General features: G+C 47.2%; 1 protein-coding gene across 1 annotated transcript in view; it reads left to right on the forward strand.

Annotated features, from left to right (window-relative positions):
• The window catches only part of CSMD1 (CUB and Sushi multiple domains 1), a 1,691,213-nt gene that overhangs the window by 1,591,247 nt on the left and 78,528 nt on the right, over nt 1–21,438 (forward strand). Inside the window, exons 46-51 of the mRNA XM_064477604.1 lie at nt 6,430–6,639; nt 13,845–14,033; nt 17,242–17,419; nt 19,188–19,333; nt 20,117–20,197; nt 21,309–21,422. Coding sequence (XP_064333674.1) covers nt 6,430–6,639; nt 13,845–14,033; nt 17,242–17,419; nt 19,188–19,333; nt 20,117–20,197; nt 21,309–21,422 — 918 coding nt within the window. The remainder of the gene's footprint in view (nt 1–6,429; nt 6,640–13,844; nt 14,034–17,241; nt 17,420–19,187; nt 19,334–20,116; nt 20,198–21,308; nt 21,423–21,438) is intronic.

The following is a 21,438-nucleotide window of genomic DNA, read 5'->3' on the forward strand; positions in this document are numbered from 1 at the left end:
GGTCATACGGTAAGTCTATTCCTAGTTTTTTGAGGAATCTCCATACTGTTTTCCACAGTGGCTGCACCAAACTGCATTCCCACCAGCAGTGTAGGAGGTTCCCCTTTCTCCACAGCCTCTCCAGCATTTGTCATTTGTGGAGTTTTGAATGATGGCCATTCTGACTGGTGTGAGGTGATATCTCATTGTAGTTTTCATTTGCATTTCTCTGATAATTAGTGATATTGAGCATTTTTTCATGTGCCTGTTGATCATTTGTATGCCTTCCTTGGAGAATTGCTTGTTTAGGTCTTCTGCCCATTTTTGGATTGGGTTGTTTGGTTGGTTCTTATTAAGTTGTATGAGCTGCTTATATATTCTGGAGATCAAGCCTTTTGTCAGTTTCATTTGCAAAAATTTTCTCCCATTCCGTAGGTTGTCTTTTTGTTTTACTTATGGTTCCTTTTGCTGTACAGAAGCTTGTAAGTTTTGTTAGGTCCCATTTGTTTATTCTTGCTTTTATTTCTATTGCTTGAGTAGACTGTTCTAGGAGAACATTTTTGAGATTTATGTCAGATAATGTTTTGCCTATATTTTCTTCTAGGAGGTTTATTGTATCTTGTCTTATGTTTAAGTCTTTGATCCATTTTGAGTTGATTTTTGTGTATGGTGTAAGGGAGTGTTGTAGCTTCATTGCTTTACATGCTGCTGTCCAGTTTTCCCAACACCATTTGCTGAAGAGACTGTCTCTCCTAGCCACAGCAATCAGGCAAGAGAGAGAAATAAAAGGGATCCAAATTGGAAAAGAAGAGGTAAAAGTGTCACTATATGCCGACGACATGATACTATATATAGAAACCCCTAAAAGGTCCACACAAAAACTACCAGAGCTGATCAAAGAATTCAGCAAGGCAACAGGTTACAAAATTAACGTTCAAAAATCAGTTGCATTTCTTTACACTAACAATGAATCAACAGAAAAAGAAAGTAAAGAAACAATCCCCTTTAAAATAGCACCCAAAGTAGTAAAATACCTAGGAATAAATCTAACCAAGGAGGTGAAATAATTATACACAGAAAACTATAAACCATTGATGAAGGAAATTAAAGAAGACTTTAAAAAATGGAAAGATATTCCATGCCCTTGGATTGGAAGAATCAATATTGTTAAAATGGTCACACTGCCCAAGGCAATCTACAGATTAATGCAATCCCTATCAAATTACCCAGGACATATTTCACAGAACTAGAACAAATCATAATAAAATTTATATGGAACCACGAAAGACCTAGAATTGCCAAAGCATTACTGAAGAGAAAGAAAGAGGCTGGAGGAATAACTGTCCCAGACTTCAGGCAATACTATGGAGCTGCAGTCATCAAGACAGCATGGTATTGGTACAAAACAGACATATGGACCAATGGAACAGAAGAGAGGGCCCAGAAATGAACCCGCAAACTTTTGGTCAACTCATCTTCGACAAAGGAGGCAAGAGTAAACAATGGAATAGGTCTTATATCCTAGATACAGATAAAATAGCATGAACCTTCCTCGCTCTTCAGACTGGATGTGGTTAAGCATCGGAGTGACTCTCTGTAGATTACATGTAGGTTCCACATCCTGTTTCCTGTGATGAATCTGACTGTGTACAAATGCACTTCCAAACATGGAGTTGCAAACTTAGGGAAGAGGCCGTGAGAGGCAGTCGGCCCCCTGACGTGGGGAGTGTGTGGGATTTTTCCGTCCCTGCTGGGAGTGCTTTCTGGGGCTTAAATAGTTGTAGAGCATTTTGCAGACTCAGGAAATTTTACTGCCTGGCTTCCAGCCACCCAGGGTTTCTGAAAACTCCGGGGTAAGCTAGTCCGACCCATTCCCAGTCTTTTTCATCTCTGTCTCTTCTGCCTTCTGAGGGCTGCCTCCTGTGGCTCCAGGTCTTCTCCCCACATGCGACTCAAAACCCATCCCTGGTCTTACTCTCACCTGCCGGCCCGCAGGTTCACTCCAGTCAGTGACATACTTCACAGGGGCGTCTGAAGGTGCTCAGCCCCAGTTCAAGCTCGCTCACGGCCCTCGTCTCTCCTGGTTTGCTCAGGCCGTTCCAGGCTCTGATCGCATCCACCGCAGCACCCTCACCCTGGGTCCTTTCCTTTCCCTGAACTTCGCCTGGTTTTTGGCTGCAGGTTCTTCCCCAAATCTCCCAAATTATAAGCAAACATCAGATCACTCCCTGGAAATTTTGAGAAGGTAAATTTGGGTTTGAAACTCAGGAATCTGCATTCTAAGTCAAACACGAGAAGTTTCTTATTTGAAAAAAAAAAAAAAGGGAGCATAGCAAAGATGACCACCACCCTTTAGTGATCATCTCTGGCCTGTGTGATCTCCCGTACAACTTCCTGTTTTACCAAACCTGGGGTGGTTCTGGAACACTTCCTGGGATGACAGCCCAGGAACAGGCTCCTGTCTCCCCAGTGGGACAAGGAGGGAGGCTGGGACGTTGTGTTTCTACCGGTGTCAGGATAGATGTTTTACCTGGAGAAGCCTCTGCTGTTGGGGTGATCTTGGTAATCAAGCTGGAAGATAGTAGAAGGGAAGCACAATGTGATAGGTGCTCTACATTAATAAATACGGTAGAGCTGGCCAATTCCTTCTAGTAGATGTGCAGGCTGCTGTCCGCATTCCTCTCCCTGCGACTCCCCCAGTCTCCTGCTTTGGGGTCTGCACATCCCACATGTGTGTAAAGGAGGCTTCTCTTTCCTGTTTGGGGAACAATTTTAGACTGTTTTTTGCAGTGTCCCTAGAACGTTCATCAAGAAATGGACAATATGGGAAACTTGCTTCCTTCAGACCCCAAAAGAATGTCAGATTTAGTTTGAATTATATCTACTTAAACCTGGAACGTTACCTAGCAAGACAAATAATAGCTTGGACCAGTGATTCTCCGATGTTGCTGTGCACGAAAATCACTGGTGGAAGTTGGGTTGTTACCGTGCAATCCCGGCGGTCCGCCTCTAGGTGCCCTGGCTCTGCACCGCTGGCCAGATGGGGAAAAGAATTCTGCAGGATGTTTACCTCGCACCTTAGGTGTTCTGGTGACGGAGTCACAGGCTACATGAGGAAGCATTTCTCTGATTTACGGAAGAGCACTTTTAATGGGAGTAAGATGAGAAACACACAAAGATTTTTGTAAGGTCTCTACAGATATTATTTATTTAGTATAAATTGTTTTGTTAAAAAATGCAGAAACCGTGAGACTTTTGAGAAATTGGAAGAAGAGATAGAATGTTACTTAGTGTGAAACAGCACGATGAATCCAAGCTTCAAAATGAGCCACAAAAAGTCACTGTTGTTCTTCTTCCAGAGTTTTCTTAAAAATAAGTTCTCTGCCTAAAGTCAGTACCCTCGTTCCTTCAGATGCCAGCTCAGGTGTCGGAACACACGTTCCCGCTTCCAGGGGGCCAGTTCTGATTTGGGTTGCTCAGGGAGTTGGTGACTGTTTTACTAGTAACTGCTGCACAAGTGACCCTCGTTCCCCCAGCTACCCCGAAAAAAACACCAGCCAGAATATGAGACAGCATAGCCTTTTCTTGGGGAAAGATAGATGTGGTGTTTCTCACTCATGGAGGACTTGCTGGGCTGTTGCGGACCCTTCCCTACCACTGAGTGTGCACTGGGCCGCCCGGCGGCAGGGCCAGCCCGCTGGTGCAGCAGGTGCCGCCCCGGCCAGCCGTTCTTTGGTTCACCCTGCTTCCCTCCCACACCCGGGGATTCACTCACCAGGCAGATTGACTGGTCGCTCTGGCATCGCGTGAGAGCCACCTTGGCCTCCCCCCACTCATTTCTCACTCCCCTGACGGCGCTTCCTACACCCCACCTCAGTGAGAGAAAGCGGTTGGCCCTGGAAAGGACCCAGGGCGTCGTCGGGGGCTGGGCAGCACCTCCGGTGGCTCCTCGGGCCTTTCGGCTCTGAGTCTAGCTGAGCAGAAATCCTGGCCTTGTCCGCAGCTGGCGGTGTGAATTTGTACAAGTTGTCAAAAAGCTTTTGAACTTTGGTCCCTTACCCTTAAAATGAGTACAACAGAGGATCGTTCTCAGACGGCTGCTCTGAAAGAACGCGCGAGCCTGACGGGGAGAGGCGTCACGCAACTGCCAGCCGGTGCTGGTTCCTAAACCAAATGCTCTCATGGTTTCTGTGTTGTTTATTTCCTTTCCACAAATTTGGGTTGCGGTTTTGTGTGGCTCGGGCACGAGCTCAATCAACACAGAACCTCCGTCTCTATTTTCCTTGAAAATTTCTAAAGGCATAATTAACAGAAATGAAATCAAGTTGTTTCTTTTTTTCCCTGCTTTGCCGTTACCGTTTGTACTTACAGACCGCTGTAGTGAGTGACACCACACACCACGCTGTCCAAAGCGGCCGTGACTTTGGCCGTCTGAAGTGCAGGGCGACGTGAGAGGCTCGTCAGCGTAGTCACTGAGTTCTGAACCTGCTAACTCTTGCTGTATGTTTACTGTGCACAGAAGACACAAAACAGAGCACTGAATATTCACAAGTTCTACCAACTGAGAGATGAGAGTTTGACTCTGAAGTCATGGTCGGGTTGCTGCTGAAAGTTTTGCCAAAGTCCGAAGTCACAGTCCTTCCTGAGGGTGGTTTTACTGACACCCAATTCTCCGTGTCAGGACGGTGGGATGAGAATGTGCGGTGTAAATTCCACCCGAGATGGGCCTCCAGATTGGTTTTCTCGTGGCAACAACACAGTTTAGGATTCTGTGAGATAAAAAAGGATATGCTTATGTTAATCCCTTCATTTTGGCTTCATGGTGTCAAACTGGACGCAATTCGCTGAAAATTAGATAGCTAAAAATACCGTTTTAAACCAGATTAGAGCTGGGCTCGGTTCTATTTCCTGATATGTATTAAGTGGTTTGATATGTGGCTGGATACTTTATCCTGATTAAAATGCTAATTTTTTTCATAAAACTCTAATTGCCATAATTCCACTTCCATTTCAAGTTTAATTCCAAGTCTGTAAGAGGCCACGTTCACTGCTCCCTTTCCTGCGGAGATACTGGCCGTCCTTGCGGGTTCTGCCCCTCGATCTGCTTGCTGGCTCTCACTGCTTTACAGATGGGCCGCTCTGTGAATCTCACAGGGTGTCCTGGAGGCGGGCCCCTGCAGTCCGCACGCTGTCCTCGTCTTGCCCTGGTCTCCTGGCCTGGCTGCGACTTCTGGACGTAAACAGAAGTGTCAGTAATTCAGCATTTGTGCTCGGTTCTTCTTGTGTCAGCTTCCCGGCGAAGCACGCAGTGGGTGTTTAGGAAGCTCTGTGGACAAGACCGCAGGGGTTCAGTGGCCTTGGTGCAGTTACAGAAATGATCTGTGAGTGCAGATTATTAGTTGTTAAAAAAAAACCCAAACTCCACCACCAACAACAAAACACCTCTTTTGTATCAGATTTGTGGGCCGGGCTACAAAAGAAAGCAGTAGGGGAGGGGATATATCAGCTCCTGGTGTGGGTTCAGCTGTCGCCTCAGTGGAGAGGGGACCTGCCAGAACCAAGGCCAGAGACCCCAGGCCTTCTCCCCTCCTCCTTCCTCCCGCCCTTGCTTCTTCCCTCCCTCCCCCTCCTTTTCCTCCCCCCGAACCCCCCCACCCCATCTCTCTCTCTCTCTCTCTTCAGTTTCTCTTTCTTTTATTCTTGCTTCTAAATTTCTTTTGACCAAATATATTTACTGGAATTCAGAGGTGAGTTAGCTCATGGATAGCTACTCAACAAAGAGAAATGCATGACGTTTTTAATATTTACAGAAATGTTTTAAACATACAAAGCAGTTCCACACTGGTGGGGTTTATCCCATTGGGTTTCTTGCAAACATCAGAAATGTTCTTTGCAGGCACAACACAGCTGAAACAGCCACTTGCCAAACAAACAAATGCCTCGTCCAGTGGTATGACCCTCCATTTAAAAGCCACTTCTAAAGTTCGTTGCACTTTGTTAGATCTGCCTTGAGTTCTTCCTTGATAAAACCGTAAATTAAACTATAGGTGGTTTGATATGCAATTACAACCTTGTTTTTGGCTGTAGTAATTATAGAAGCAGCTGGACAAAGTCACCGCCGTACGCATGGATACAAGGCAGCATCCTGAGGTTTGTACCTGCGCAGCTCTGAGACGCGGTGCTGGCGACGTCCGCACTGCACGGATAAGCTGACTCAGGGGCATCGGCTGCATGGACAGAGTCCCGCGGCTAGCAGGCTTGCTGGCGACATTGAACTGAAGTTTACCGTCGTTCCCAGCGGGACACGTGCTCCCTGCGTTGGGCCGACCCCGTGCTGCCTCCAACAGCTATTGTTCGGGGAGGCAGATGCAGTTTTAATCACTGTTGATAAACACTGATTTTATAAATTTTGATATTAACCTTCACGGAATGTTGTGTCTTTTTGCCTAGGTGCGCATATTCAGTTTCTGAACTTTTCTACGGAAGCAAATCACGACTACCTGGAGATCCAGAACGGCCCGTACCCCAGCAGCCCCACCATCGGGCAGTTCAGCGGCCCCGACCTGCCCTCGGCGCTGCTGAGCACCACTCACGAGACCCTGGTGCGCTTCTACAGCGACCACTCCCAGAACCGGCCAGGCTTCAGGCTCACTTACCAAGGTGCGCAACCAGGAGAAGAGAAGTCTCTGTGGGGGAAGCTTGGGGTGGGGGCGGCACGGTGTGTGGCCTTCCTCTGATCAGCTGGTGGGGAGGAAATGGGCCGGCGCCCCAGGGGTCTTGCGCTCAGCCTGAGGCTGCCGCCCCCCCCCGGGTGGGGCCGCGGCGCCCACAGACAGGCTCCCAGACACCTTCACGTCTGCTCACTGAGGAGGAAGCAGGCCCTGCCCCAGGCTGCACTCTGGTTCCCAACTGCCCCTCCCTTGTCCCTGCATTCCCTCCCTCCCCGGATTAGCAGTTGTTCGAGCCTGCCCTCTGGGACTCCGAGGTCTCAGAGGCTGAAGCCTACTTCCTGCAAACAAGAAATGAAGGGCCTGGAAAGGAACTGTGCCAGGGAGGACCCTGCACCCCACCCTGGGTCTTTGCACTGAGAAGAGTTCCTGAGTCCTCCTCCTGGCCCAGGAGGGAGTGATATCTCTACAAATGTACATTTCCTTTATAATTCCAGATTTCCTTTACAAAAGGAGACCCTGTGCCCTGTTTTTAGAGCTTTTCCCTACGTCTGCTGGTTCTCAAAATGCTCCATGGTTTGTTGAGCAAACGTGAAATAATGCCGCTGTGTCAGTAAACAAAGGATGCTGTGGCCACCAAGTCACCAGCTGCCAGACGTGAGCAGAGGGAACTCAGCACAGAGACCAGACCCCAGCACTCCTGCCCCCCCCCCTCCCCGCAGGGAACTCCGGATGGGAGGGAACGGGACTCTGGCCCTGGAGAGCTCACGTGCAGACCAGAGGAGTGATTTCAGTGAGCCCAGAACCTTACACCTTCCCATACATAGAGAAGTGCCGGCTAATCCTTTCCAGGACGCAGTCCGGAGTGTCCCCGCCTGGGGCTTTCGTGTGGACGCCTCAGGATGCGTTTCCTCATGTCTGAGCCTGTGGCTGGGCCTCTTCTTCAAGGGCCCATCCCTAAACCACTCAGGCCTGGCCCAGCAAGCTGGCATGAGTGTGCCTTGGATCCCAGCACATGGCTGCTCCTCCAGAACCTTAGGGAGAAAACACGGCTTGGGCCTGAATTCCTGAGAAGGGGTACCCTGAGTTTGCAGAGACAGTAAGATTCAAGGCCGGATTTCTTTGCATCTGGATATCTGGCTTTATGCAGGATAAATGTCTTTTCCCCCGAAGGGTGTTTTTAAAAACATAAATGTTTCTTAAGGTGTTTATTCCAAATTTGGGTTTTAAAATGAATATAAGCTAAGGACCAGGACTTTTTAAGAGCCGGGTGGGGTGTCCTGGTTCCTGAGTGCCCAAAGCCAGGTAAACCTTCTCAAGCTCCAGGAGAGGGGGCAGTCATACAGCTGGGAGCCCACAGCATCCAGCCCCTGCCCCCAGGCAGGCGACAGAGTAGGAGCACTTGTCACCCCTGACGTTACCTTTCAGAGGGACGAGTCCCAGGTCCTTGAGAAAGACGGACCTGAGCTGTAAAAGCGACAAGAGGCTTTTAAAAAGATTTACATACATCTCGAAGGGACAGAGGAAAAGTGGACAGTGACAAGTTTTCTAAAATAAATGCTCTAAGGAAAGGGAAGTTGGAGCGCAGAGTCTGGAAGAAGTCTGACCAGGCTGTCTTGGTCACAACTGTCAATCACCATGAGAAGTCCAGGGTGACTCTTGCCAGCACTGGGCACAGGCAGGGTGGCATCAAGGCCAGCCATTCTGTGATGCTTTTTGGCTTCTCCTCCTTGTTGCCTTGTGGTCCAAGGATGGCTGCGGTACCTCCGACATCAGGTCCACATGCAGATAAGAGCTGGACGGGGGTGCATCTTTCTGGGAATTCCATCCAGGTGACTTGCTCAGTTTTCACTGTCTGCGACCTGCTCTGTAACCGCCCTTGGCTGAAACAATGTAATGCTTTTCAACCTGTGTGCACTCCTCTTCCAAGGAGAAGCAGGCTCTGTTTCAGGGACAAAGACAAGTGTGGAATTGGATGGGCAGGTGCTGCAGTGTGTGTCACATTCAGACCTCTGACCTCTCTATGAAGGCCGGTGTACATCTCAATTTCTTGGCAGCAGGAATTATCCACTGATATGATGAAGAACTCAGTAACATTTCAGATTTCTGGATTCAGTGTAAAGCCAATTTCAAATATCTTAAATATTTCCAAGGGAAAGATTCCCAGTTCGTTTAAAATGTGTAAACATGTAACCATAGGATTTTAGACATTTTAGGGTAAAATGAAATCTTAGTAAGTAAAGCTCTGTCCCCTGGGGGAAAGCGCTCAGCATCGGGGCAGTGAGTTTCGGGGCCGTGCTGAGGACTGCAGCCCGGGAGACAGCCTCTCGCAGCTCTGAGGACCTGCGCTGAAGAGGCAGGGGAGGAGCCAGGGTGTACATGAGTTTTCTTGGCTGTGAAATATGTAGTCAAATCTAAAAAGTTTACTGCTAATCACAGAGATAGTCTCAAGAGAAAGCTTTTAGTGCTTTTCTCTGTGTGGGAAGGTGCAGGAATCTGGGGTCATTGAAGGTCTTCCCTGGGTTTGCATCCTAACTGTCTAGAAGCCCACGTCCCCAAAGCACAGCCGCGCCGCGTGTTTCACTCCATCCTGAGCTCCCTCTGCGAGCACTGTCGGGTGGCGCAGCGGGTGACTCCCCCTTGGTGTAAAGGCTGTTCTTTCGTGTACGGTTCTAGTATAAAACATGTCTCAAAATAGAAAAAAAAAAACCCATCTTTTTGGTTCCTGTCTTTTAATCATCCTGTAGTGTCTCAGTCCCTCCTTTTCTTAGTTTCGCTGTGCTGGGTTTGTAATATGGATACGCAGGAGACCCGGTCGGCTGAGCGAATGTTTTGTTTGCTTGACACCTGCGTCTAAATTTAAGTATCCACAGTAAACAAGAAACCCCCAAGCCATATATTTTATATTTTATAGCGATTAACTTGCTATAATTGAGAGAGATGAAAATAAATTAAGCAAAAAGGAATGAGAACATGGGGGTGAGGTGTCCTGATTTCTCACAGGATATCCTATCTGACAGGGATGAAAGTTAATTAGGTAGTTTGTCAGTTTATAAAATTTATAAGTTGGCAAAAAGAACGACTCTGATGTCACATTAAAATGCGCAGGTCCCACGTGAGATTTATAAGTTAAGCTTGTGATTAATAACTCATAGGAAGATGCATAAATCATGCAGATAATTCCTGTCATTCTCAGTGATGGCTGTGTTGTACCCCTTATTCCTAAGCCTTCTCATTTATTTATGACCATATAAAGGTCAAAAATGTTACTAGGAGATGTAGCCGTCTTGAAGTTAAATGGCTTACACAGAACTGGAGGAATGAAAGATGAACTGTGTTAAGTAAAACTGAGTTCATGTACCCTACTTCTAAGTCAAACACTGGAAGATGGGTGATGGTGTGGAGATATTCGTCAACTAATTAGATACTAGTCAGAAAATATAATGGATATTGGAAAGATGACTGCACCATGCCACCGGCTGCCACAGCGGCTCCTGTAGTTTACATGCTTGATGCAAATGTCACTTGCAACTGCTAGACGTGACTAACGGTCATCTCCCCAGGCCCCAGCAGAGGGTTCTTCTGCGGGAGGAAAGGTCCCTGTGTTGTCTGACTCTTTGGTATTGCCGTGGGCTTGCTGGTATTGAGATTTTTCCACAGTATTTGTGAAATGCTGCTGTTTTAAGATGTTCAGTGACTTTCTTTTCCTTCGCCTTTTGTGATTCGACATCTGGAGAAGTTGAATGTTCATCTTCCTTCTTTCCTTCTCACCTTCCTTCCTCCCTTCCTTCCTCCCCTCTTCCCTCCCTTCTTTGTCTTTTTCTCTTATTTTCTTCCATTATAAAGCACAGTTGTTGAATGCCAAAAAACTTAAAGGTAATTTTAAGTGCTTTAGCCATGAAATGTCTTCTTTCCTTTTTGCTCTATGTGCTAAGCACCTTTAAAAGAAACGTAACAGGATCTGCTAAATCTGCTCATTCGTGCACACACACAAAACCTTTGCATTTTTAGTGAACTGAGTCTGTGAGAAAATAGGCTGCCGTGTGCGGATACCGGGACCCTCTCTCCAGGAGGAAGGGCAGTTAACCTGCCTTTGTGGAGCCGCTCCCACTGCCGTCCAAGCGCACTCGCTGTGCCGTACAGACACAGTCGTAACTCACACGTGAAGCCGGTGTGTCCCAGAATGGTCACTCTTCCTGCTTTCAGCGCCATAGTCTGAGCTTGGCGTTAACTAGGGGACACGGGCAGGGCGCTTACTCTGTCCCTGTTCACTGTCTGCACGAGTGAATCAAGGTCTCGACATGAGGCTCTTTAAAAAGAAGCCTATTTCACAGAAAAATGCGTAAAGCAGTGGGCAACAAACAGCTGTGTCGGTTCCCACCCCCTCCAGGGCATCCTTTTTCACGATGGAAAAGTGCCGACAACGGTGGTTCTCGGACTAGACTCTTACTAGGGACTAGGGTCTCGAGTTGTCCAGTTTCCTTCCTGCAGATCATGTGAATTTGCTTTTCCTTTTAAGGGCTTGATGAAAGTGAAAGTGACCATCGCAGCCACTTTCTCCCTTAAGAGAGCTATTCCTTTGAACCAAAAGCGCACCTGGACATGTGTGTCCGCATCGGCGCCTCCTGGTGCCGGCGCCCGCGGGCCCCCACGCCCTGGTTGCGATGTGCTGTGTGCTTCTTAGTCGGTCCTCCCCGAGCTGCTGGCGCAGTGAAGGAAGCACGTTCTGAGTCTGATGGGTGAGTCTGCAGACCTTGTGAGTCCAGTCATTCCTTTGGGTCAAAATAAAAGTTTCTCCGCAACAGAAGGGAACGCTGATGTTTGGATAGTGAAGGACTCCCCTAGACACGACGTTCAGACCCAGAGCTGAAACGGCATGGCTGATGCAGCGTGTGACTCACGTTGAAGCAGAATTCACTGGGGTTGCAAATTCCTAAGAAAATTCTGAAATGAGCTGTAGGTTTTGCGTTAGGGTTTTATGTTTGTTTGATTGGTTTGCCTGGTAGATATGATTTACCAGGTGAGGAGTGGGTCCTGGCTTTTAAAAACACATCTACATCCATTTGTAAAACATGTTCCCATGACTCTGCGGCGTCTGGCCGCTTCACCACTAGGTCCTCTTGTCCTAAGAGCTGGGGGGCTGGGACACGGGGCCACGCTGGAGAATTGCCTGGGGGCTCCTCTCCCCGGACTCCGAGCCTCCTGTCCCGGGCGCCCCCCTCTTCCCTCACCCGAGACCCCTCCCTCCTGGGGGTGCTCGTTGTTCCAGGAGGCCGTTTTTCATCACCCTCACTCACCTTCACCCTGTTTTTTTCCCCTTTATTTCAGTCCTTGTTTATTTCTTTAATAGTAGTTCATACGACTCACAATTATTTTCCGTAATTACCAATGTATTGACTTACTGGTGTGTGTTTCCCTAACTGGAATGTAAGCCTCATGAGAGTAGGACCCATTTCTGTCTATTTCCACTTATAACTAGTATTTATAGCATAGTAGACACTCAACGCATGATTTTTATTTTACTCAATAAACAAATAGGGGATAAAAACTGCATTCTCCCTGTTCAGGACAGCTGTGTTGGTGCTATTAAGAAGAGAAAAGAAAAAAAAAACAAAAAACCCTCTTTTTTCCTTCTAATCCAGGGAAATCCAGAGCTAAGGGACTTAGAATCACAGAGTTGCTAATAGACAACTGTGGAATTTCCACCTCAGCGCCTTTTGCTGAGGTGAAGTGGATGGGTGGGAAGAGACTAGCTTTATAAACCCCTAAAGAGGACGTGAATGTCTTTCTGAAATTATTCCACAAACCACGCAATAGATGCAGGGAAACGCGTGGTGTTACATGTCATCAGCATGTGTGACGAGCACGTGGGAGCCTGTGGGGGGGTCTGCGTCAGACGGTGACCGTTACCTCCTTTATCACGTCCTGCGATGACGGGTGCTGGTCCTGGCACGCAGGGCACTGCTAGAGCTCGAGCAGGCCCCTTCGGGGGAAGATGGAGTGGTGTCACACATGGTTTAATCTGATTCTCGTCCCGTGGAAGCGGCATCCGTTTGGGGTAGTTTGTATTTTGTAAGTGTTCATTAGCAGCTGTTTTTGAAGTAGGAGAGGACTCATTTCTCCAACAAAGCACATTGTATCTCCAGCAAAACAGGAAAGAGACCAGGCTGCTGATTTCATTCTAAGAGAATGTAATAAAAAGGAAATTGGGTGCTAGCTGAAATGCAGCCCGGGACTCCGTCCTTTCTGTGAGCACGAGTCGGTAAGGTCATTTCAGACTCAAACAGCAGGATTTACAGGAGGGGAGCATGTGCTGAGAATACTTCCCAGGCGAGCTGGCCTGGACCAGGTCATCCTCCGGCGGAGGCCCCCCACCCACCCCGAGAGGCTTCGTGTCCCTCCTCGTTCTGGGCCCAGAGGAGCCGCTGTCAGGAGCCACCCCAGGGCGCTCCCAGGCCTCGGTCTCTGCTGCTCTTCTGATTTCTGCCTTCTTGCTCCCAGTCACTCTTCAGCTGCTTGTCTGACTCTTACCCAGAGACACAGACGATTGCAAATACAAAAATAACGAAAGGCCAGGGGTCCGGAGGTCCAGGGCGTTTAGCCTGCTCACTAGAGGCGGCCGTGTGCACGCACTGCGGTGCTGTGCCTTTACCCACGTTATCAGCATCTGCTTTCACGTCCCTTTATTTCAGGCATAAATGCAGAAACACAGAGTCTAGAACTCTGGGAAGCACCTGCACAAACTGTAGACCACGTCATTGCACTGAGCACTGATGGAACTAAACAATGATGACGCATTTCCTAGTTAGAAGTGCTTAGATAGGAGCGCCCAGATTATTTTTTTTTAAGTTAAGAGGAAATTATTAGGTCTGTGTTCGTTTATCATCATCTGCACTTCTTATTTACATTGAGTGCACCTCATACATTTTCTTTCCAAAGTGAGGAAATGTCTTTTTGGTACATGCTGTGTGACTTCTAACGCGCACAGTGAGTGCTCGTTAAACGCAAATTACTGTAATCCTGCTGCTACTACTAACTGAGCCAGGATGGTAGTGGGCAGCTTGGTAAAGACAGTTTTAAAGCTTGTGTTGAAGCAGCAGCCCGTCCTCCGAAGCTGTATATGATCGTCTTCCTCCTCTAGGTTCCAGGCTAATGTAGCTCCTTACTTATGAGCTGGACCCTGTCCGTCTGTTTCAGCCTATGAACTACAGAACTGCCCAGACCCGCCGCCTTTTCAGAATGGGTACATGATCAACTCGGACTACAGCGTGGGACAGTCCATATCCTTTGAGTGTTACCCCGGGTACATTTTAATCGGCCACCCAGTCCTCACCTGTCAGCATGGAATCAACAGGAACTGGAACTACCCGTTTCCAAGATGTGATGGTAGGTTAATCGCTGTTCTTGGAAGCAGTTTAACTTTTCATGTGTACAATAGTGCATTAAATATTAAGTGAATGTATTCAAGAATTCATTAATTTGATCAACGCATTTTTACTTGTAGTCTGTTACGTTAAACTCATTCCAGCTAGCATTTCAGGAATATATCACATGCCAGTAATTTTTAAAAAATGAAGAAGTAGGCCTTGCCCTCAAGGAAATTATGAGGACAACAAAGTAATAAATACAAATGTTTATTATGCAAAACCAGGCACAAGGAGCGTTTTGATGAATTGCAGGTACAGAAGACAGGACTTGCTTGGGGCGTGACTGGGGGAATCCTTACGGTTAGAGCAGTACTCAGCTTCTCAGAGGTTCCATCAAACTGTAGGATTGGAGGGGAAGGGGTGCTTACTAATTTTTCCCTGGATATTTTTTACTGTTTAACTCTTCCCATAATCATATATTGCTTCTGTATGTCAGAAAACTGACTTCAGTTTTGTAGTTGACCTTGAAGGACACACATTGCTTTGCTACTGAAAGATAGAACAGAGAGCATCCAGCTAGGAGTGGTGCGCACAGAGACAGAGTGCGGGGAGGGTGCAGCAGTGTCCTTCAGTGCTGGGTGACCATCCGGGTTTCTCCTGAGACGCTGGAGTCAGGCAGATGGGAGTGGCAATGGGGAAAGACCCAAATTCAGTGAATACCTCTAGTCTGAGCAGAAGTAGCTTCTGTTTGGCTATCTGATTTTTATGATGTCTTTGAAATTTCTGCAATACCGAGTTAAACAGATCAAGTACCTTGTTTATAATGAATGCTTATGAAACAGAAACGTTGCTGTACGCCTAACATTCTGAAGCTAAAAATGCAGTGCTGAAAAAAATAATGAAATTTCCAGCTCTTTGGACTTTTGAAATGCTAAATACTTATATCCCAGGGGGAAAAAGGGAAAGGCATCTGTCTGTGTTTGAATTTCTACTGAAGAAATTTTTAAAAAGCAAATCAGTAGAGTAGACTTTTTAAGTCGTATTTTTCACCTGTATTTTTCCATTCTCTATCATTATAAAAACAACTATAAAAGAAAAACATTAAGCTGTATTTAAAAATAGTTATTTTAGTCGACTTCAAATTTAATAACATAAAACATTAGGGTATGTTTTAAAACTAAAAATAGCAGTAGCATGTCTGGCATTTTTTATTAAAACACTTAAAAACCCTTTCATACTATTCTCCACTAAAAAATTCATATATTTATATGTATAAATTACTTTGAATTGGCAGGATTAAAGTTCTTTTTTATTTGCAATTTTTGCCAGAATCCTTTGAATTCATGTGTAAATAAGGAGACTCTTTGGCTTGATAGAAAAAAAAAATAGAATTAAGTATTTAACTAGATTTCATTGCTTTTTTCAAGTGCAGCTTTCCAACATGGAAATAACTGTAGGCCTAGAATTATTTTGTTAATGTGAAAATAACAAAATATACCTTTTTTATGATATGTGAAATATAATACTACCCAGAAGTGGCCAAATTGTGAAACTAAAACCCTCCAGACGTCCAGGACTGCCCGAGGCCCCCGGGCCGTGGGGAAGCTCCAGGCCCGCCCACAAACCCCCTTGCAGCTGGATGACTAACGAGTATGACACACAGAGCTCGCTGAGCCGTTCTACGCGTGGCTGTGGCTTGTAACCAGGAAAAGACAGGGAAAGCATCCAAGGAGAGAGGCCTAGGGCGGAGCGGAGGGCGCCCGTCACTCTCAAAAGTGACCTGGGGTTGTGCACAGAGGCCGTGCCACCTCGGGAGCTCACCTCGCCGGGGCCTTCCTGCCCAGAGTTTTTACTGCCCAGATCTCTGTCACATCCGCATGACTGACGGATCGCTTGTCCAGGGGTTGATACCACTCCCAGGCCAGCTGATCTCCCATGACCCGAAGGCCCCGCCTGAAATCACAGGGCTGGCCTCTCTGGCCTGGCCAGGCCCCCACTGAGGCTGTTGGGTGTGGCCAGCCCCCAGATGGAACAGATACTCCTGTCAGGTGCGGGCAGAAATCACCTCCCAGCATCAAAGGCAAATGCCAGCCCTCTCGTTATGCAAGGCCAGGGTCTTTCTTATGGTGGTTTAGTACCTACATTTTTTTCTTCACACTTTTAAGGTTTAGGCAGAAATTTTAAAACAATCCTGGAGAAAACCATCTATAAATTATTGTCACTTTCTTACTGGCGATGTAGTGCTTTTAAGATTTAATTGTTGATTTACTATCACTTAATGTGCTCTGTCTTTTATCCATCTCTATTCAGAGAAAGCCACATTGCACATGTTTGTGTGAGGGAAAAAAGTACAATAAAAAGATGTCCTGGTGCCCCTTGATTTGTCCAAGTCTAGCCCCAGATAAAATGAAGTGACGGTGTGTCCTCCACCTCCCTGTGCTGAGGTCCACTGTGCCCACCAGCTCATCTTCCAATATCTTCTAGCCTAGGCTTCACATGACCATGAGGTGGTAAGATACATGGAGTACCTCTAGATTACCTGCTCATATATGGTCATTTCATATTTCTGTAAATAAAATAATCTCCATGTCAATAACAGTGATCCATTTATTAAGTAAAATTGCAATGGACTGTTTGGGTATCGTGGTTCTTCACGTAGCTGGCAGCTGGTGAGATACAGAAGTGCTTTAACAAGACAGCACTGACAGAATTGTATCTCATTTCTCCAGGTGTAGGTCTGAGAAGACCTGATAATGTCTTTGTTTCAAGGAAGGCACTTAGATGCTACTCTTTTTAGACAGCTTAAATAGGCTTTAGAAATCTCACTTAAAACAAAAACAAATTGTCAGTTAAATAGTTATGCATAATTTCAACATAATCCCTTGCGTCAGATGGTGGATTATCAGCTCAGTCGCAGGAGACAACTGACTATGGGTATTTTTTTTCTTTTTAATTATGTGGAAATGACTTTACCCTGAAGGGATTTTGAATGTTTGGAGAATATATTAAATGAAACTTAGATAATGTAGCTTCGAAGTATAATTCTCCCAAGGGTTTAGGGCTGTAGGGGAATTCTTTTTGACAAAGCAGTTATTGGGAAACGTTTCACACTTACTTCTTAGACGGGAAGTTGGGCTAAGAGCCTTCAGAGACATAGAAAGGTTCAAGTGCATCCTCTTTCCGAGGTCGTCGGTGTTGGGCTTGAGTTTTCTTTGCTTCCCTTTCAGCTCCTTGTGGATACAATGTAACGTCTCAGAACGGTACCATCTACTCCCCTGGATTCCCCGACGAGTACCCCATTCTGAAGGACTGTGTCTGGCTGATCACTGTGCCCCCTGGCCACGGGGTCTACATCAACTTCACCCTGCTGCAGACCGAAGCTGTCAACGACTACATCGCCGTTTGGTATGAGAGCCTTTCCTGAGAAACACCAGTCTGTCGTTGCGATAGGCCGTTCCTGCCACCACTTACACGTCTCTTGTCTCTATTCAGAAATGAGGTCGTTAGGTAGATACCGGAAAGGACATTTGCCAACTAAATCCAGAGACGTGGGGAATAAACCTCATGTGCCGTGTTTGAGTTTTGCCGCGTGGAAGACGCATTCAAGATCCCTCTAGATGCAGAATATCCCTAGGTCATTTTGTTTTTCACTTTTAAGTGTAGTTTCTTTTTCCTAAAAGAAAAGCTGGTAGGATCCTCTGCCGTTGTAAGAATGTGATGCTTCTAGAAACACTGAAGAAATGGTTGCTCACAGCCTTCTGTCTCCGTCGTACACTCTGCAGAGCGGCCCTCCCGCAGGCCGCGGAGGGAGCACTGAGTGGGCGGTGGGCACTGGCTCCCTTTCCAGGGAGCCCCGTAGCCTGCAGAAGTTCCTTAAACTCTCCTTTGCTGAATTTTCACATCTGTGGGAATGACTATTCCTACCTTTGCTTTTGGAGGTGAGAGTTCCTGGGGGAAATGGAATGACAATTCCCCTGCTGAGCTGTGACAGGAAAGCAGAGCGTGCCACGGGGACACGAGGTGCGAGCATCGCACGGCTGTGAAGAGCCAGGGTGTGCTTTTGGCGTAAAGTGCCCTGAAAGCTCAAGGAGGAGCAACGTTAGCAGGGCTGCGTGTGCGTCTGCGTCTGCGTCTGCGTTGGCGAAACTGGCGTCGAGGTGGGAGTTGTTCTAGGTATTGGGAAATCCGTAAGGCAAGAGAACAGGGCGAGTTCCAGGCATTGGGAGATCCCAGGTGGGGCTGGCTGAAGTCTTAGGGGAGCCCAGGAGGGAGTGAGAAGGGGTGACCTGGCCAGGGAAGCAGGGTGGACCATACAGGACCCCAGATCAGCTGAAGGGCTTCGGGCTTCATCCTGGAGCAGCGAGGACTCACCTTGGGTTGTTGGAAGGAGAATTGTGAGACCAGATCCTGGTTGAGAACCCCAGTCTCTCGTGTGGGAAGCACGTTAGTGAGACAAGAAGGGAGGTTGGCCTCTGGGGCTATAGAAGCACCTCTCTGGGGGGAGATGCAAATGATGCTCATGGGAGCTTGGGGGAAGGAGGAGAAATGGAGAACGTGACAGGTTAAGTTCGCCACGTGAAGCTGCCATCGTGGAAGCAAAGCGAAACAGGCAAGCAGCACCAAAGGCAGAATCCACACTGTAGTGTCCGCAGTTTTACCCGGATTTATAGGTTTAGAAGGCGGAAGCAAAAGCTTCCTCAGCTAACGAAGCGGAGTGAATGCCTAATGTCAGAATGCTCGTGTGCGAGAGAGACTCAAGTGTGAACATTAAACATCTCGATGTTTCTAGACACAGTACCTAGAAGGTGGCTACGTTTTATTCAGCTTTTAAAAGTATTTCAGTTCAGTAGCAAGAGCTCCATAAATCTCACCCATAATTAAAGAGATGCCACTGAATGTAGACTTTAAAACATGGACGTTTGCAAGGAAGGTGATAGATGGTGTTGCAGTCACTGGAAGACGTGCGGCCTTATCACTAAAAGGCCCCAGGAGAGGTCAGCGGGGGAGGGACGAGCCAGCCCGGGGGTCCAGTGCGGGCACCAGCCCTTTGGGTTGGAGCCGGGTCAGACCTTCCTCTTTCACAGAGTGACAGCCCGACTGTCAGAAGGAGACGGTTGTCCCTTTAAACTGTAACGAGGCGCGTTCTGTCTGAGTGAGCCCTCCCCTCCCCCAGGGATGGCCCCGACCAGGACGCCCCGCAGCTGGGCGTCTTCAGCGGCAACACAGCCCTGGAGACTGCGTGCAGCTCCAGCAGCCAGGTCCTGCTCAAGTTCCACAGCGACTTTTCCAACGGAGGCTTCTTCGTCCTCAACTTTCACGGTCAGTGCGTTTCCACCCCGTTGATTCGGGTGTAGGGTTGGAGTTGATTTTCTCTCAGTGTTGACACAAATCTCAGCTGAAGTTCCTTGATTCTGCCCCCCGAGGACCTGATAGGGTTTTCTCGTGTCTCACGCCACAGGTTTGGGTGACCCTTTGTTCCTTACTGATCTATGTGTTAGTTCACATCTCTTTTGTGGCAAGCTCTGATTTATTCCAAGATAAGCGTGCTGTAAATGAAACTCTTATACGGAGACCGTTGAAGTGGATTCAGCACCTTGCAGAGGTTTCCTCTTCTCTGTCTCCAGATAAGTCTCGCTAGCACATGGCGCAGCTACAGCTGGGCAAAGCAGATCACTAGTGATTTTGAGAATAAACGCTAAATAATTGGGGGAAAAGACAGCGGTCCCTCATCTCTCATGAGGACGGCCACGTGCACATCCTCAGGACAGGGTCAAAGACCGCGTCACCTCTAGACATGGACGTGGAGCCAGGCCACAGGTGGACCATTTCTCTAGCGGAATTCCAAATAGATGGGAAGTGTTTTTGTATCCAAATGTTATAATTTTTTAGTTGTATACTTTTTCTTTTCGAATTTAGATATTCCGCATCATTAAATAATACTGTAAACATTTGAAACGTGAGAATTTTAGAAAACAGTGGCTTGCAAGTACAGACATTTCAGCGTATCTAAGCGCTGTGAGAACTCAGGAGGAGTGCTTTCTGCAGTGTTCTGGCCTATTCAGCGAGTGCAATCGCACGTACTATTCTCTTGTAACCATGTAGCGTTTCAGCTCAAGAAGTGCCAGCCTCCGCCAGCCGTTCCGCGGGCCGAGATGCTCACTGAGGACGAGGACTTTGAGATAGGTAACGCTGTCTGCGTCGCAGCACCGGCAGCCCACCCAGTTTGCTTACACCCACCTCCAGCCCAACAGAGTCAAGTAAATGCGTATTTGTCAGAAATATTCCTGAAGCTTTGCTAGGAGGTCTGCGCAGAGGTCACGTACTGAGTAAATACACTTTTCTTTCTTCATCTTCATGATTTTTGTTTTTCTTTTTATTTGAATTTTGCTTTTGTCATTTTGAGCACATTTTCCCCCCTACATCATTCCCTAGTTTTTTTTTTTTTTCTTGAAAAACAGTTTTCAGAGACAGACTTAAACACCTGTTTGTGCTTAGTTAGGGAAACACGTTCATGCAGTGGTTGAAGAAGATCGTTTGTGGCTAAAATAATGACGAGTCTGGCGCTGACCTTTTGTTAAAACTGAAATATAATTGGTGAATATATCTAATGATGATACGTAGACAATCTTTTGTATCGTTTTAATATTAATGGCCTATTTCTTTAAATAGTCATCAGGCCACATTAGGAGACCAGCGTGGCATGTGTTTGCCATGTAACTGTTGTGACCCGGGACTTCTCAGTCCCAATTATAAATACTCCCTCCTGTTGTCACACCCTATTTCAGACCAGTAGCCAAGCCAGGTGGCCCAGTTTCTGCTCACTCGTCATGTCTCAGCTAATGAGGACATTGTGCTAGTCAGGCCAAGATCGTGGTGTAGCCTCTCCAGACACGTGAACACCATTCTGTCCTGCATCCTGCAATCCCAAGCGTCTGCTCCTCTTTTCTTTCTTTCTTTCTTTGTCTTTCTAGTTTCCTTTCTTTCTCTCTCTCTCGCTTTTTTTCTTTCTTTTTCTCCCTTCCTTCCTTTCTTTCATCATGGGGGAAGGGGAACGAGCATAGACACATCAGTTAAAGAAGAAAAACTGCTCCGTAATTTCTGTAGAAACGTTGCACATTTGTAAGTTAAGAACTGGAAACGGCACTGTTTTATTACACAGACTAGCCGTGAATAGGGACCTTGGGGTGGACCTGGTTTGCACGGTAACTGAGGTCGCCATGCGTGTGCACGGCACCCACGCACGGCACCTGGCGTGGAGACAGCATTTCCACGTGCGCGGCGTTGGCTTTTTCAGGAGACTTCGTGAAGTACCGGTGTCAGCCTGGGTACACGCTGTTGGGGACGGACACCCTGACCTGTAAGCTCGGTGCGCAGCTGCAGTTTGAAGGCTCCCTCCCAACGTGTGAAGGTACGAAGTCTGTGCT

This window comes from Camelus dromedarius, chromosome 22 (assembly GCF_036321535.1).
Source record: "Camelus dromedarius isolate mCamDro1 chromosome 22, mCamDro1.pat, whole genome shotgun sequence".
Classification (NCBI taxonomy): domain Eukaryota; kingdom Metazoa; phylum Chordata; class Mammalia; order Artiodactyla; family Camelidae; genus Camelus; species Camelus dromedarius.